The sequence below is a fragment of the Vigna radiata genome, chromosome 11 (assembly GCF_000741045.1).
Source record: "Vigna radiata var. radiata cultivar VC1973A chromosome 11, Vradiata_ver6, whole genome shotgun sequence".
Lineage (NCBI taxonomy): Eukaryota > Viridiplantae > Streptophyta > Magnoliopsida > Fabales > Fabaceae > Vigna > Vigna radiata.
In genome coordinates this window covers 4512933-4530824 of record NC_028361.1, presented here as the reverse complement: position 1 = coordinate 4530824, position 17892 = coordinate 4512933, and the positions used below count along the sequence as shown (strand labels likewise).

Below are 17892 nucleotides of genomic sequence, written 5' to 3'. Positions count from 1 at the left end.
CGATCTATATAAAAAAATTAATAAATATTTTTTAATATATTATTCATACATAATATCAAATTTAAATTTAGATTTTAATAGCTAACATTATTTAATATATTGATTAAGAGAGGTGGATGGAAAGAAGAATAATTGAAATGTAAAAAGGAAAAAAAAAATTAACAACATTTTTTCAATAACTTTTTTGACAATACATACGTGACAGTTTGTGATTGGTTTATTTTAAATTATTTTTAAACATAAATTTAAATAAATCAATAAAATAATAATAAATGTTCCATTATATAAAAAGTTGTCAAAGATGTTATTAAAATATCATCGTCCATGTAAAAAATGAGGTAGAAGTCTCTGATTTAGTTAGGAAAATGATATTTTAACATCATTTTTGACACCATTTTGACACTGCACATGTGTCAAAATGTGATTGGACGATTTCAAATTAAAAAAGTTGAGGCAGAGATATATTTGAAAGAGAAAGACCAAAGTTTATTTTTTTAATTTGAAATCGTCTAACCAAATTTTGACACGTGTGCAGTATCAAAATGGTATAAAAAATAGTGTTAAAATATCATTTTCCTTTTTGGTTTATGAAGATGATGTTTGGCGAGGGTGGCCTGCACAACCATGTCAAAAGTACAACACCTTGTTTCACTCATTTTACTACAGACGAGAGGACAGATAACATTTGACGTTATGCGCAGGTATGCTCATATTTTCACTGGATCTGCCACACAACAGTAACCTTCTCTAGTAATAGGGAACCAAACCAACCAACCACAAATCAACTTTCATTCATCGCCTGTCACAACAACACCACCACAATACGATTCACCTCAAAATATGTGTTAGAAAGACAAACACCAGAAACAAATCAATCTTCCGAAACAAAAACACAGCGTTTAATGAATGAAATACGTCATTAGACAGTGATATTCACAATGTTTTCATCTCCTTTTTGCTTCAATGTAAACAAACAGTCACTGTTATTCCTGTAATAATAGACTACACTTCCCATATACAGCTGGCAGGTGCCACTGTCGTTGAAAAGTGTGTATATCAATTATCATAAATTAAAGATATTTTTATTATGTAATTCATATATTTTTTCAGGTACAGTGTTTGTAAAACAGTGTTATACTGATTTTTAAATACCACCTAATACAATGTCTTAGCTTCCGGCCCACACCATGTGTCTGACTGACCATAGGAGTCCCAAGCAATTTTACGGAAAAACCACGTGACAAATGCAAGGCTATGTTTCATATAATGTCTCCCAGAAAATTATTACACGATGTGGAACCCTTCTACACTGATTTTCATGAGATGTACGATCATTTTTTTAGCTTCAAAAGAATTAGCAAAGTTAAATTATGTGTTATGTAAAGATTGATTGGAGGAACGATGATGGTTTAATCTGCATCATGAAATGATTTGTGATGTCTCACAGCTCATGTCTTCCTTGTCCTATTATCGTTGGTAAGACCATACCCACCTCACCTCACTTCGTTATTATTCCACCGCAATACAAAGCTTCTTATCTCAAGAGAATGGCTTGGTTCAGTGTTATTGGACTTATGCGTTAAGTCTTAACCTATAATTGTCCACACATATGTGTTGTACATATCCCGATAGAACCACAAAATGTTACTTAAACCATTCCATCATTGCCACTCCACAACAGCATCTCACGCTTAATCAGCATCTAAGTCAGTAATACACTCACATTCAAGGGTCTAATTTCGGCATTTGGTGTCCAGTTTAACGCACAACACCACAAATCGTCCCCTTCAAGCCTTCGTTGCTTTCTTGTGTGACCCGGATTGAACCATACCAACTGATTGAGTAATGAGTGGTCAAAACCTACTGCAAGTTCTTTTTTTGATACTGCCAACATAAAGCTTAGTTTTCCTCTGGAAACAAATGCTTTCTTTTTCTTCTTTGTTTTCAGAATCATCACCTCCGATATTTGTTTCAGTATAAACAAGATTTTCCATATTTGAAGTGACAGAGGGCTTGCTCAAGAGGCTTTGCCAACTGAAGGTAGCTCCAAAAGGGGTAGATAAAGTGTCATGAAGAAGAGTTCTGGTTCCTCTCAGAAACTTGGTTCGTTTCTAAGTCCAGGGGCACCACACTATAGAGAGAAAAACATTGCGAGCCAAAACGGGTGGAGCTCAGAGAGGGTGTTGCAGCCATCGAGCAGCAGCATAAGGCATCAAGGTAGTGTGGCTAACTTGACACCCTTCAACAGTGGAAGAACAGTACCCTCAAAATGGGATGATGCAGAGAGGTGGATTTGTAGCCCCGTTTCAGGCTATACTAATCACAAAAATAATTCCTATGCACAACTTCATCGGCGACCCAAATCAAAAAGTGGTCCTATTGTGCCTCCAGGAAAAGGCTACTACTCCAATTATTCACCCACAATTCCACTTCGCCAAGGTATGGCAGTGAAAAACTTCATGATGGGTGGTTCCCCTTTTTCAACGGGAGTGTTGGCACCGGATGCTATTTCTCTTCACCATTATTATTCACACGATGCCGTTTTTGGTCCACATGATGACTTTGACAGTACTATGCAATGTTCCAGTCCTCTTCTGAACGATAATAGTGAAGCTCTCCTCCCATCAGTGTCTAGTGCACCGGTGTGGTCAGAACTGCTGTGTGACCCATCTTCGCCGAATTCTCAAGGTATGAATGCTGGAGTTCCTCTTCAGAGGTAGTAGCCTTTCTAAACTCACATTGCATACTCCATTTAAGATCCTGAATATGTATCAAATGGATTTAGATTAGTGAAAAGTGATACGTTTATTATAAGATATAGTTTATAGCCCAGTGTATGTGATGTGACTGACTGGTTTCAGGGAATATTCAACTCCAAGTATATATACTTCACTCAGAACACCTATATTCATAAATAAGAGATGCGTGTCAAGTACAGAGTGGTTGGTGAGACATTCCTTGGTTCAATTTGGTAGTATAGTTAGTATCTTGGTCTATTTGTGGGAGATAACTCGATCAAAGCGAGGATAATTAAGATTTTCTGTTTTGTGTGCAGTTACCATAATGAATATTGAGTTGATAGTTGAATACGAAAAATTATATGGCTGTATATTGACATGCGAGAATTCACATATTTAAAACGTTTCAGTTATTTTCCTTTACAGATGAGAAACGAAATGGAACTAAGAATGAGGACACATTGACATGTCTCTCTAGATGTGATAAAGGAACTCAAATGAGCCCTCCTGAAACGGAGAATGATGCAGCAAAATCCTCACCCACTTGGACGATGAATCATCAAAATAGCCATGCTGCGAGGTTAGAGGTGAGAGATGTAGAGGTCGACAGTGAGGCTACTATTATTAGGTGGTCTAAGAGCCATGTACCTAGGCTGAGCTTGCTACCTGGTAAACACTCAAGAAAACGGAGTAGTACGGAAGCCCAACCTTCAGGTTTGGATATTGCAGAGTCAACGTTGGACTCTACCAAGTATGTTCTTTAGATGCTCAGCTGATTTTAGTCCTCATATATTTGAGTTCTTGGGTTAGGAGTTGTCCCAGACATAAAATAAATTTGGAATATTTACTGAATGAATCAAAAATTTCTACTGCCATGCATGCTTCTCATTGTCCAGTATCACTATTATCAAGATATTTGAACCTCTCCAACATTCATTCAGCGATAAAAACAGATTTGATGTCATTGTTTTTGTTTTTGGAGCAGGTTTCAGAGAGAGGAATCCAAAATCATTGCATGGGAGAGTTTGCAAAAAGCCAAGGCTGAAGCTGCAGTACGAAAACTAGAGGTTTTTTATTCATCACAGCTTGTATATATATATATATTGAACTTTCTCATATGATGTGTGTCCCTATGCCAGAGTGTATGTATACAATGACTACATCAGGGACATCTCGAGTTTTTCTTTCCCTAATGATGGAAGTATTTTACACAGATGAAATTGGAAAAGAAGAAATCGTCGTCGATGGAAAAGATTCTAAACAAGCTGAGAAGGGCCCAGATGAAGGCTGAAAAGATGAGAAACCAAATAACTGTAGAAGATGATCAGCAGCAGGTTTCCAAGACTCGGAAAGTATTTTCATTCCAAAAATATCTCCAGATATGGTCTCCAAGGAACTGCTTCGGCACTCATGCTTCATGATTAATATTTAGTCCAATATACTAGCCCTCAAATTATTAAGGTTTTGCCCCGATAATCACAGAAAAATAATATTCAAGTCATAGGCCATTTTCATTTGCCTTTTTCTTTTTGTACTTCCCAACAACTTCAAATAGTGAATTACTACTGCATTCTTACTGCCATTTGACATTTTAGGCATTATGTACCAACCCTAATCAGGTTTATTTCTGGATGCTTACCTTCACCTTTATTGTTCTTCTATATTCTATTTTTGGAAAAAAAATTCTGGCACCATTTGACACTAATGTAAAGATAAAATAATCATAAAAAAACTATTTTTTGTATTTATAAAAAAAATGAAGAATCATGTCAGATAAGTATAAAAAAAATTTTGCAATCAAAATACCATTGTCCATTCTTTTTACGTCTATGTTAAGCTAAGAGCATGCTTGGAGGCACAAGTAGCCACTAGCATTAATCCATGCAACTGGTGATTCGGTATTAAACATGACCATTAACCACCAGCAAAATTGTATTTTATATAATGTTCAAAATAATTAATTTCTTGAAAAAAATAATGCACATCAATTTAATTTTAAATTTTATATCACATGGGCAAACCTGTCTATGGGGTTCCGTCTCAATGAGCAAGATAATTTAAATTGGTGCCGATACATAATATTTTCAAGTAATAAATAAATGAGTTGGATCGCATCCCAGTCTTTCTATATTTTCACGTCAAAAACGGAAGAAAAGAACAAAAGCTTGTATTGTTTATAGCTTCGCTTGCCCAGCATGCTGATATTATTGATTCAGACGGAACCCTTTTTCGTTACGTACATATAAGTTAACAGGCTTGCCCACCAAAAGATGACGGAAAAGCGTAGCCAGGTTCGTTCGCAAATATAATATGGGCATATAACTGAATGATTTATTATGGACCATACATCAGCATCCTGTCTGACAATAGACGAGGAACAAAATACACAGTAAGAAATGTAGCATTGTCCAAGAATATAACATATTTCCATCATCTTCGCTTAGTACAAATCGATACAAGATAATATGTTCAAACGAAAGTATTTTCTGGCTTAGGATGGATTAAAAAATCCAATCCATAGTTCTTACAACTTTATAAATCATGATTAAATAGCAGTACCAAAGTTTGCTGTCACCAATAAGCTGTGTCCCTACTAGTATGGTCTATACCTCCAATCTGCTCTTGATGGTCTCCCAATTCCATAACCCCACTGCAAAAGAAAATTTATAATCAAAAGCAGAAACATGAAACTAGATTATACTTCAATGTTTCTAGACATATTGCCCAAATTTATATTTATACATGTGTGTGTATATGTGTGTGTGTGTATACTGCTTATAAAATTATTAGATGTAAATACTCACATCGTCAAAGTCTAAGCTACCATACATCCTCCCATAAGATCGCACAGGACCGCCATATCCCCCAAAAGATTCCATCATGAAATTCCCACTGGGCCCTGCATCATCAACGGGTGTAGCCGAATCTATTGCAACCTACAGGTGAAAACCACTAATCAGTGAAACAGAATTTAAACCAAAAAATATAATCAAATCACATCATGATGACATGTCAAAAGGAATTCACACTTGAATTATATTTGTCTACTGTGCATATATGTTGTTTAATACCATTACAGGAGACAGTAACGTTATATCACAGAGACCTCGTTAAGAAATAACAGAACAAATCCACTAATAATATGTTCTCTCCTGATTTGAATGGACTATGTAGTTAAGGTATTAAAATCTAGGGCGGCTAGGAAAGGGCATTTTAAAGCAGAGGAGTTAATCTCCACCCGTACCTACACAGATTCCCTCCCACCACATCCATACATCTAAATTTAAATCACAGAAAAATGAACAAACAGAAACTAATAGCAGATGAAAGTTGGCAGTAATGCAAGCCAGCAGCAAATTTAAATTAAAGTACCTGATGTCCACAAATCTCATGAGACCTTCGTGAGACACGATCTGCTACACCATCTTCAGCAAAAGTAACAAATCCAAAACCTCTGTGACCTGTTCTCTTAGGATCCTACCCAAAAATAGACAGTCAAGTTAGCAAAACTGTCAAACTCGTACAAGCATTTTTTTAATATCTTACCCTTGCAACATAAACATCTAACATCCGGCCAAGTATATGCCTTTAATATCTTACCCTTGGAACATAAACATCTAATATACGGCCAAATCTTCCAAAATATTGACGAAGATCCTCAGAAGATGCTTCTGGGGGTAGACGGCCAACAAAAATCTTTTTACTAGTTCTACGAGCAGGTTCTCCCCCTATTTGATAAAATATGGCAGTGAGTCACTGGTTAGTATGAAGCCACTTAAGTCATTTAATTGAACACTGGTGCTTGCATTCTTACGTCCATAAATTGGGCCAGGATGATCATACAAAGTAGGAGTACCAAGTGCTGCATATCTAGTGGCTGCAGAAATGTAAGCATTGTATGCACCATATCCTCCCTGTGGTGGCATTCTGCTGCCAATTGGCTTAAAGTCTTCATCCTGGACAAAGAAATATATAATTTTATTTAACTAAAAGGATAAGGAAATTTTAAATTTTAAATATTAAAATATCATTTTAAGAACAAACCAGTACACTTGGGTAGCAAATGAAATTCAGTTAATATTTAATTAATTTGAATAAAAATGTCTTGGCTATTACTCTGCAATTTCCCGAAACTATTCTACAGTAAAATGACAGGCTATAAAAAATAAAAACTCTTGCCTTAGGTGTTGCTCGATCAACCACCACCGCAGAACCTCCCAGTTCATGGGTTTCTGACATCAAATTCTCCACAGAATCTGTACAACAAAACATGTTCCTTACAGTGATCGGGACATCCCATCCACAATATTTCAGAAGTCCAAAAACTAAAATTGTACAGCTATGTAAAAATTCCAAGTGATACCCAAGATCCTAGATGGCTAAAGTAGATTAAATATGCAGAAACTTAAAATTAGAGCACACAGGGTGATATAGATGTCAACCTGCACTTGCAAAAGTGATGAAACCAATTCCACGATGTGTTTTGGAGCCTTGATCCTGTAGGAAGAAATGGCAAATTATCCATAAGTAAGAAAAATGTACAACAGACGACACTCTGCAATTTATGTGCACAGCCATAAATGAATTCAACAGCGAGCATACATACAAAAAAGAAATAAATATGCATACAAACTGCATTTAAATTCAGCATGGATAACAATCAAATAGGAGTAACCTACCTTTGGCATGTACAGATCTGTTATATCACCATACTTCTCAAAATGACTGAAAGAAAAAGAAAAGAAATATAAGAAAGGTTGTGATACTGTTGTATAAATTCAAGTCAAACAAGAATATATATTACTAAAGAAAAAGAGTTCTTAGTGGATTATCATAATAAAGATGCTACAAACTCAAACCTTCGGAAAGCAGCTTCTGTTACCGATTGTGGGATCCTGGCTACAAATATTCTAGTAACCTTTTTGACTGGTGCCCTCATTTCCTCCTTTAACGTGGAAACATTACAAGAATAAGTAATACTATCATAAGATATGGATATTACATTTCGTATAAAATGCAAACCAGGCATGAAGCAGACTAGATTTCAGGTTTCGGATTGAAATTTGGTTCTAACCTTTGGTGTAGCCACTTTGACTTCCAGTGTCCTATTACCAAGAATATGTTCACTTGATAATACTTCCTGCAGCCAGAAGGTCATCCAAATCATGATATAGCATGTAGACATTATATAGGGGTACATCAAATAAGAGGTAGAGAGATGAGCGGAGCTAATCTTGACCGCACAACTCTCCCTCTCTGTAAAGGGACTACCTTAGCATCATCCACTGAAGCAAATGTAACATATCCAAAACCACGAGACCGTCCAGTTGACCGCTCCTAAAATAAATAAGGCGGATTAAAATGTACCTCCAGAAAATTTAATAGTATATATAGAGGCAATCTAACCACAATCTGTACAAGAAAATTACATTTCACACCACCAGAAGTCATAAAGCATAACCAGCTCAATATTTCTTCTCTTTTTTTTCTCTGTATTTGTGGCACCAAGGCCAAGTATGTTACTTTTTCTGTATCACAACCTTTTGACATCAAATTTGGTCAATGAAGGGACGTTTTTTATGTATTTACTCTGATAGTACCAGAACACTGCACTAATTTTATTTTTGAAGGATGAACAAAACATATTCAAAAGCAGCATAAGGAATTTATCCCCTCTTCCTTCTTGATTTTTTTTGTTTGAAAAAAAAAATGTAAGCTCCAACGACTTGAAGAGGGGATGAAATAAAATTACAGCGGATAATTGAAACACATGCACATATTGTTTATTACATTTAAGTATCGACACATTAGACGAGTATAAATAGAACATGAAATAACAACACAACAGAAAAATGGAAAGCAACGGCTAACCTTCATTACAATGCAATCTTCCAGCTCCCCAAATTTGCTCATATATTCCCTTAATCCTTCAGTATCAACATCCCACGGAATTCCCAAAACCTAATATGCGATTTTAAAGGATAAAGATCGAGTAAAAAGATCAAACGATGCCATTTTGATTGTTATAATGAACATGTAAGCATACGAGTAGAGGAACAAATATGAAAATTGAATGAGCACGACTAACCACAAGCTTTCGCTGCTCCATCAAAAACTTCAAGAAATCACAATGAAAGAGAACGGAACGCTGCAGAGGGAAATATCCCTGTCCACCACTCTGAGAATAAAAAGAAAAACAGAAAAAAAGGGGGGAAATAATCTATCCACCTCCTCCTCCTCCTTCTGTTGGGGTAATGGAATCTCTCAGCAGAGCACTCAGCGCTCTCAACCCTCTCTCTCTCAAATTCTCACACTCGCCGCCTGCACATAACAAGCACACTTCTTTCTCACACACAAATATCGTCGTCATCATCATCATCATCATCATATACTACCAAATGAAAATCAGCTTTTGGGGGTTGGAGTTCTACTGTAAAGGAAAACAAAGATTTATTACAAATTGAAAAACAATCGGTGAATTAGGCGCTCACTGACCTTGGTGAATACGAAATTGAAAACCCTAAATCGAAGATCTTCCTCTCTCGCTAGCCCTCCCTATCTCTCCACCTTCCTCTCCCGCTCGTGACGCTTTTTCGCTCCCTCCCTTCTTTCGTTTACCGGGCCATCATAAACATGCCCACTTCGCAATCTTTACCTACGAATTGGGCTGGGCCGAGTCGGACCCGGTTTAGCGTGGAACCAACTATAAACCAAACCATTATTTAAATACATCCTTTCCTTTAAATTATTTATTTCTAAAAATCGGTAATTATAACATTACTATGATAAATTCTGTGGTTTTGTTTACAAGAAAATATTCTACTAATAAATTATAATTTAATCTTAAACTTATTTAAATAGTTAAGTAAAATATCATTAAACTATAGAATTATTGAAAAAAAAAGAAAAAAATCAACTAAAATAAAATATTTTAGATAACATAAAAATTGTGACAAAATAAATATCAAATACGAATTTGGCATGCAATGTAATTCAAACTTAAAATGTGATGAATGTGTTATTGGCATACAGATCATCTTGTGGGATAATTCTCAAATATGGGAATGAAATCTTTATTTATGGATTTTCTCAATTTCTTGTTCTTTTGTCCTTTTTATTCTGAGTTGTTGAGTATCTTCTATGGCTTGTGCCAAATTGAGGTTTTATAAGCTGGATTAGAATTCCTTTGGATTTCAAATTTCTGGTGGATCTTTTGATCAAAAGATGCTATATATTTCCTTCCTTGTTATGATTTAGGGTTAAAGCTATTCATGGCCTTATTACAATTTATTATATGTGACGAGAAAATAAATCAGTAACTGTTGCTCAAAAGTACCGTCATAATAGCACAATTTTCCTCCTAAAAAATAACTATTGTAAAGATGAAATCATACACAGAATATATATATATATATATATATATATATATATATATATATATATATATATATATATATATATCCTGATTTATCCTGATAAGATAATTTATTTATATACAATGTCACATTGTTAATATAAATCCATGTTTATAATTTAACTTTTAATAAGGAGAAGCCTGAGCAATTGATTGTTTTAATATAAATTAATTAGGAAAATGATATTTTAACAACTTTTTGACAACCAGATACATGTTATTATTTTATTTTAAAAAAATATTTGAAACGAATTAATTATAAACTGTTGTCAAAAAAATTATGAAAAAAGAATTGTTAAAGAAAATTTTTCCAATGAACTACTGTGCAATTAAAATTCAAAATTATTTTTTTAACATAATTCTAAATAAACCTAATAGCCAAACTATGATTAATTATTGCAATCAAGTCCCGGAGATGGTTTCCTCTATGCCAAAGTCAAAATATAGAAACAGAAAGATGATTATGATATGAGAAAGGATATAACATTTGCAAACACTAATATATATAACTAGCTAGTGGCATTTTTGTGTCTTCAAGACGTGGAACAAGCATTTACCAGAAGAAGAAAAAAGGTGAAATGGAGAACTTGGCATAAGCCTAATTAATGATAAACCATGCAGCAAATGAAACAGACTTTTTAAGGCTTGGTAGCTTATTAAGGAAATACTTGTAGTAAGTGACTTGCATGGACGCATCCATCAATCTGCTTTAAAGTGCTTTTCAATTGATCCGAGAAGAGTGGAATTAATATAATCTTGTGTAGCATGAGCAGGTAAGCCAGGTAGCACCAAACCAAATAATCTGAATCCAAACAGAAACCATCCTTCTCTGTAGTGAGCTCCATGTTTGCGGGCAATGGTAAAGCTCCTTATCAGTTCCAAAACAGCATTAAACACCATTGGTATCACACACCATGGCGAGAAATAGTTCTTGTTCGGCTCTTCTTCCATGATCTGCAATAATCAAACAACTTGTTCATTCTTCGCTCACCTTCTTCTTCTGATCCATGCATGAAAACCCTTTTGCAATCCAGATATACTATTTTCTTTTAATAGTATTTTAATATTGTTATTATTATTTTAATTTAAAGTCTTACTGCATATCATTATATATTATTAAAATGGAATGGGTTATTAAATGGATGTGTTCTTTCTTTATAGTTTCAAATAATCAATTTTCTTTAGTTTATAAGTTCAACTGAAGTCAATTTTTTTGAAAAATAAATATATAATTCAAAAAAGGAAAAAGTACTTACTCTGAGTTCATAGCGCCTGTTAAAGAAAAGGCAGACCCCAAAGTGCTTGAACAGCAAATCCTTATCATCGTAGGGCAACCTCGGAACTATGTCGTTGCAATAAACAAACCTGCAATACCTAATAGAATTCTCCCTCAATTTTTGTCTCATGAAGTTTGCATATGCTTCGTCTCCAACTCTAGGTTGCCCAAACGTGTAGATCCCTTCCAACCTCTCTATCAGCAACTTCTCATCATGTAAGAACATGATCGTAGGGTACAGAATTGCGAGTGCTCCTCCCAAACTGTGACCCGTAATAATGAACTTTGCGTTGGGATTTTCACTCAAACCTTTCCTTAAAATGTCTCTGATAACATAGTAGGCCAATGGGGGAAGACTTTCGTCCCTTTGGATTTCCTTTGGCCACCCCACGTTTTTCTGTAACCCTAAAGCTTTCATAAAGCCGCCGTGCATTTTTCCGACGCCGGGAATCCCATACCACGAGATGTCAAGGTCAGTGCACCATGCATCTGCATCAAAGGGTTCCGTTCCTCGGAAAGCCACAACGTAAGTATCGCGCTCCTCGTGCTTGTCTAAAAGAATCAACACTTGGGTTGTGGCCTTTCCTTGAAAATCTGCCATGTCAATGCAACCAAGGGTTGAATGCAAGAGTTTAGTTAACACGAAAGGAAAATGATATTTTAATAAGTTTTGTGCCACTATTTTGACATTGTAGACATGGTTAGACAATTTTAAATTAAAAAAAAAAAAAACTTTGATTTTTCTCTTCTAAATATGTCTTTGCCTCAGCTTTTTTTAATTTGAAATTGTTCAACCACATTTTGACACGTGTGTAGTGTCAAAATGGTGTCAAAAATTGGTATTAAAATATCATTTTTCAACACTAAAATGTGTGAATAGACTTCTAAATTTTCAATTAAATTTGGTATTTAGTTCTTATCTTTTCCATTATTGAAAGAGATTTTTTTTAACAACTTTTTATCCCATAAATTATTTTTTAATAATTTAATATATTGTATGAAATATTAATCGTCAATTTACTATCGAAACACTCATGTTTACCCTTTGAAACTATATATACTATAAGGAATTGAGATGGTATGTGTAAAATATAATAATTATCTTAATTGAATTCATTAATTCTTTTTAAATTCATACGAAAATAACACGCTTATCTTTATTTATTGAGAACTCATAATCTTCTTCTGTATACCTTTCATTTAGATCCTAATCAAGATGGTAATTTTTGAGAGATTTAAAAGTCATTTTACCTTCAACTAATCATTCTTCCACACAAGTGCTAAGAACTATAATTAACACGGTTAACTCGCCGAGAAAGTAAATTTTACTTTTACATCTAATTTCAACTAGTTGTTAAGCCAATTAAAAAATTTCGTTTTCATACAACATATAAAAAATATGCTCTTTCTAAATTACCTTTAATTATATTTATTGATAATGATCGTTAAATTTAAAGATAAAAACATATTTTTGAAATAGTACTATCAAATAATGTGATATAGGAAACTAAAATTTCACATTTGATATTTAAGTTACCATGACTTGTTTCTTTTACTAGTACGTTAAGACATGCAGATGAGATTAGTTATTCGCAGTTCTTACCATTCCAACAGTCAAAAAAGCCCACGAATTCCATCTGTAAGAGGTCACAAGTCACAAAAGAAATCGATAAGGAATGCATCTCAAACGAGGAAAGAACAGAGAATGTAAAGAGGAAAAAAAAAAAGTAATTTTTCTACCTTCCATTGAGTTTTGACTAGAGCTCTAAGATAAGCTGCATTCTCGTAGGAAGCCTTTGAAGCCATCATAGCTAATGAAACATAGTACCTACAGTCATCCCGCTTGATAGCATCCAACTTTACTCGTGCATCCAAATTTCCGATACAAGACAAATAATTTGGTGCATTACGATCTGGGACGACCAAGTGACCTGTTTTGTTTCATGAGATTTCGTACCAATCAATTCTCTTTCAGCAGATAAATACTAATTTTAATCGACATGCGTTAAAATGAACAATTTAAGAGAATAAACAATACGTGAATATCAATCATAACATGAGCAATACAACTTATTCTGTATTTCAATTATTATTTTACTAATAGTGTTTTTTGTTCATTACTATTATTACACGTGGATATGAACAAAAAACCAAAAACAATCGTAAACAATGGAATGGACTTCCATAATTGATGATGGGACTTGATTGCGTAGCAGATTTATTATTCTATTTTATATTAAATCATGGCTTTCACATAATATTCACTATTTTATGAGTGGCCCCACCTGCTTTTTTATTAAGTATTTTTCAATTTAATTATTATCAAAAAACTGACCTTCTTGTTTATCTTTATACTTTCTTTTGCTTAACAAATGTAACTTTAAAAATAAATATAAAGTAAAAAAACTGAAAAGAAGTATAAAACTTGATGCGAGGGTTATAAAAAACGTGAGAATGAATAAAATAAAAGCATATGAAGCTTATATCTAAAAATATATATTTTATTTCTATTCATTTATATATACTCTCTTATTTTTTTTAATTTATTTTATATTTCTCTGCCTCAAAATGCTATGAGAAATGGGTCAACGGGAGAGAAGATATGAAAGATAAGTTGTCTTGTAATGCCAGGCACAATGATATTTTCACATTCACAATTTTTTTATACTCATTTAGCATTATCTTTCATTATGAATTGCTATAAGTGATTGAAGTGGTGGCAAAACAAAACCATTTATTTATTATTCCAAGAAAGTTCTGGCACGTGGCCCATCAAACCATCCCCAATGATACTGCGACAAGTTGGGGCGAATTCGGCCTGTAGTGTTATTTCTACCCAACCAAACTCTCTTATGTAAATAAAAAATACTAGAAATGGAGATTGGAGGTTCAGCAATTGGTCACAACTTTTTAATTGAAAAACTTATTGAATTTTAATTTAACATTGTTTTTTTAAATATATGAGATAAGGTTATGTCAACTTCAATGATCAATATAAAAAATAAATATATATCATATTATACACACATTATTTAAATATATATATATATATATATATAATTAACGCATAATATATAATTAATTGTTTAAAAAACATACTTTATAAATAGCATGAACATGGATCCAGCTAGAATGAATAATCCACTATTTCTAAACCAAAAATATTAAATCAGTAGCAGAGAAATCACAACTAGGCATGAAGAAGCTGGGAAAAGGACGCTTTTGTTTTTCTTTGGGTTTTTCCAGTGTGTCCTTTTTTTATGATTTCAAAATATATATTTCAAAATATAATATTATATTTTAAAAGTATGGTACAAAGATAATACCAAAAACTCAATAAAAAAAAAAAAAAAAAACTGGACTAGAAAAGCATAACAAAAACAAAAACAATAAAGAAATCTGAAATTGAAAACGACCTTGGAAGACGATATGATTGACGGAGTAAGTGCAGGCACTAGGATACTCTTTCTGAGACAACGAAAAACGATAGATGGATGCAGATTTCTTCAAAAAAATTCCACAGTGGAAAAAAGGAAGACACTATAGTAGGGGTTTTAGCTTTGCACAAAACAGTGGATGAAGGAAATGGATCTGATCGATGTGGCAATCAATTAAGTTGAGTTAAGAAGCCAAAACACCAGAACGTGTAAAATAAAAAAAAAAAATTAGCCTCAGATCTATGGAATATACATTGAATTAAATTACCTGTGAGGAAGTTCACGACAATCATGATGAAACCGCCGTTGAGGTAAACGAGGTTGAGGAGGAACTCCATAAAAGAGCCGAATAACGCAAGTGGCTTCGCGACGAGCAAGAGAAGCTTCTGCAGCACGACGGAGACGAAGATAAGCCATCTGTGGCGGAAGCTTCCCTCGTAATCTCCCTCGGCTTTGCTGTCCACAAATTTTCGGTTTCCTAAGTTTCGGGAATACAGCACATGAAGAAGATCGAAGAAACGAGCGTCGTTTGGGTTCAGCAACATATAACTGTCAGCAAAACCCTTGTTGCAGCTGCCATTGGGTTCGCTCGCCATGGCCAACAACAAGCTCACAAGTTAGCAGAAGAAGAGGAAGGGGACAAATGATAAAGCTCGTGGCCCTTTAATTATTTATAATTACTATTGTGAGAATGATTAAGCTCGTGTATTTTTTGTAACTCTTTTTTCTATTCAATTTACTTAGTGTCAAATCAAATGGACGGGTAACCCTAAAAATAAAAATACAGTTTGTATGTGCAAAGAAATTAAACTTTTTTTTTAATAATTTGAAAAAATAAACAATAGCTTAAAAGATAATTTATTCAATCATTCATACATATGATGCCTTTGAACATTCCATCAAACAAAATATTATAAGATTTTTAATTTTAATGTTCTAAGATTAGATAAACTAATTCTATACTTTTTCTCTAAGTATAATATCCACGCAGATACTGTGTAGGTGACAAACATGAAGCACGATAATGTTGTTCGCGGATACCGCAAGAAATGCATAGAGGTGATATTCTTTTTGTATCTTTATTATTGCCTTTTATTGTGAGACTTTGATTTTGTGTATTTAAAAAATAAAAATAAAACATTAGTATTTTTCATAAATCAAAATTTAGTTTATACACGAATTGAAAATATAATTTTAAAAAATAATATGTAAATTATATTCTATAAATTGATTATTAAATAAGATAATTTTATTTGTTTCTTTGTTTATTTAAAAACATCTATAAAAAAATCCTGTATTATATAACTTTAAATAGTATCAATATTTTTGTGTGTAAATGATTATGGCTTATATCAATAACTTTTTGTGTAGATGAAGTATGGCTTAAAGAAGAGAAATTTATGTATAAACTAGCTGAATCGGCTTACAAATATCGTATCTTATTTTTATTTATAGAAAACATCTTATCTTATTGATACTTTTAGTCTGTTTAATTTTAACTTCTTTCACACTTTTTCATAGTTGGGTGGCCAGTGCCGCGAAATAACATCAATCCTTCCGTGCAGGAGGCTTGCAAAAAAACCGATTTTCTAATGACTAGGCATAAAAATATATTATCTTGTGAAAAATGAGTTTTTTTTTTATTATTTTGATGCGTGTGAATAAGTATCCAACAAAATAATCATTTTTAAAAGAATAGAGGTTAGCTTGTGAGTATTATTTTGTCGATTTCCATAGGAATTTTTTTAATACAAGATACTTCCAAAAATATACCTTACCTTGCACAACGTCTCTTTTTTTTTTTTAGTTTAATGACTCATTTTGTTTCATTATTTTATTTATTACATTTTTATCCTACTAATGATTAAAAGGTTATATTTAATGTGACTTCTTTTTTCATAAAATCGTATAGTGGTATTGATAAACATGTGAAATTGAGAAAGGTGCATAGTAAACTTGTTTTACATGAGCCACTTTCAATAGTATTATAACATGTTAACAAATTTTTTTAACAATCATTGTCTTATTGATTTTTATATTTAAAACGAACAAATTCCAAGTTACAACATAAACATAGTAAAAAAAGTAAAAAAAAAATATTAAAAAAAATATTTTCCTTCTTAATATTTAGGTTTTTCGGTCAATCTCCAATACGCATAAAAATTTATTTTATTTTGATATAAATAAAATAAAAACTTTGAAGAACAACTTTAGTTAACTATAAGAATTTGAGGACATTATGACTAATAATTAATTTTTATTTGAACTGAAAAAGAAAGGAAACGACTTCATAAATGGCAGAAACTACAGTAGGGTCAGGATAATGGGAACATATGGAGACATACTAATGTGAACGGAGAAACAAAGGAAACTACCAACTGCAACAACTTTCACTCGTGCTTTATTTCAATTAAATAATAACAAGTAAGAAAATGAAAAATAAAATTATTAAGATGAAAATGACTAAAAAGTTAAATATTTTTTTTTATTTTAATAATATTATTTTATTCACTCATTTTATTATATAAAAATAATAACATAATTCATTATATTAAAATACAATAAAATATTTTCATAAATGTTGAAGAAATTGAAAAGATAATCCATTAATTGCTATACAACCAATCTAAGAAATGGTGATTGTTTTCACATCTTTTATGTTTATAATGAAAAGTTAAAATGTTACCTTTCATTATTTATTGTCTTTTAATTATTTTATATATAATATTTTTTATCAAACATAATTTTTGTTTCTAAATTATTTTAAAATATTATATTTCATTTTTAATTAAAATAAATATATGTACATAGGTATTGTCTTTGTATTTTATAAAAACCATATCAAATATTTCTTAAACAAAAAGCATATAAAACATTTTCTATATAATATACAAGTATATAATAAATTATAATATGATATTTACATATTATTTGTTGGACACAATAATTTATATAATTTTAGTAAAGTATACAAATAAAATAGATATAACAAACATACTTTTTTTCAAAATATATAATCTTTAGTCT

The 17892-nt window shown here is 32.5% G+C and overlaps 3 protein-coding genes across 3 annotated transcripts; 1 reads left to right on the top strand and 2 right to left on the bottom strand.

Moving 5' to 3' along the window:
- Nucleotides 1-1248: 1248 nt before the first annotated feature.
- On the top strand, nucleotides 1249-4308 carry LOC106776513. Its single transcript, XM_014663993.2, has 4 exons — nucleotides 1249-2688; nucleotides 3165-3489; nucleotides 3724-3805; nucleotides 3953-4308. Exons 1-4 carry the CDS (start codon nucleotides 2070-2072, stop codon nucleotides 4157-4159), a joined length of 1233 nt encoding a protein of 410 aa, XP_014519479.1. The 5' UTR covers nucleotides 1249-2069; the 3' UTR covers nucleotides 4160-4308.
- Nucleotides 4309-5051: 743 nt separating this feature from the next.
- On the bottom strand, nucleotides 5052-9373 carry LOC106776382 (RNA-binding protein Musashi homolog 2). The gene is made up of 14 exons (XM_014663822.2): nucleotides 9234-9373; nucleotides 8827-9059; nucleotides 8610-8699; nucleotides 8010-8075; nucleotides 7813-7878; nucleotides 7598-7683; nucleotides 7418-7463; nucleotides 7181-7235; nucleotides 6918-6994; nucleotides 6553-6694; nucleotides 6339-6466; nucleotides 6111-6215; nucleotides 5543-5674; nucleotides 5052-5388 (listed from the first exon to the last, which is right to left on the bottom strand). The coding sequence occupies exons 2-14, from the start codon at nucleotides 8845-8847 to the stop codon at nucleotides 5332-5334; spliced, it is 1071 nt and encodes a 356-aa protein (XP_014519308.1). The 5' UTR covers nucleotides 8848-9059; nucleotides 9234-9373; the 3' UTR covers nucleotides 5052-5331.
- Nucleotides 9374-10598: 1225 nt separating this feature from the next.
- Nucleotides 10599-15461, bottom strand: LOC106778108. Its single transcript, XM_014666023.2, has 5 exons — nucleotides 15134-15461; nucleotides 13169-13359; nucleotides 13032-13065; nucleotides 11409-12022; nucleotides 10599-11106 (listed from the first exon to the last, which is right to left on the bottom strand). The coding sequence occupies exons 1-5, from the start codon at nucleotides 15459-15461 to the stop codon at nucleotides 10852-10854; spliced, it is 1422 nt and encodes a 473-aa protein (XP_014521509.1). The 3' UTR covers nucleotides 10599-10851.
- Between the last annotated feature and the right edge of the window lie 2431 nt (nucleotides 15462-17892).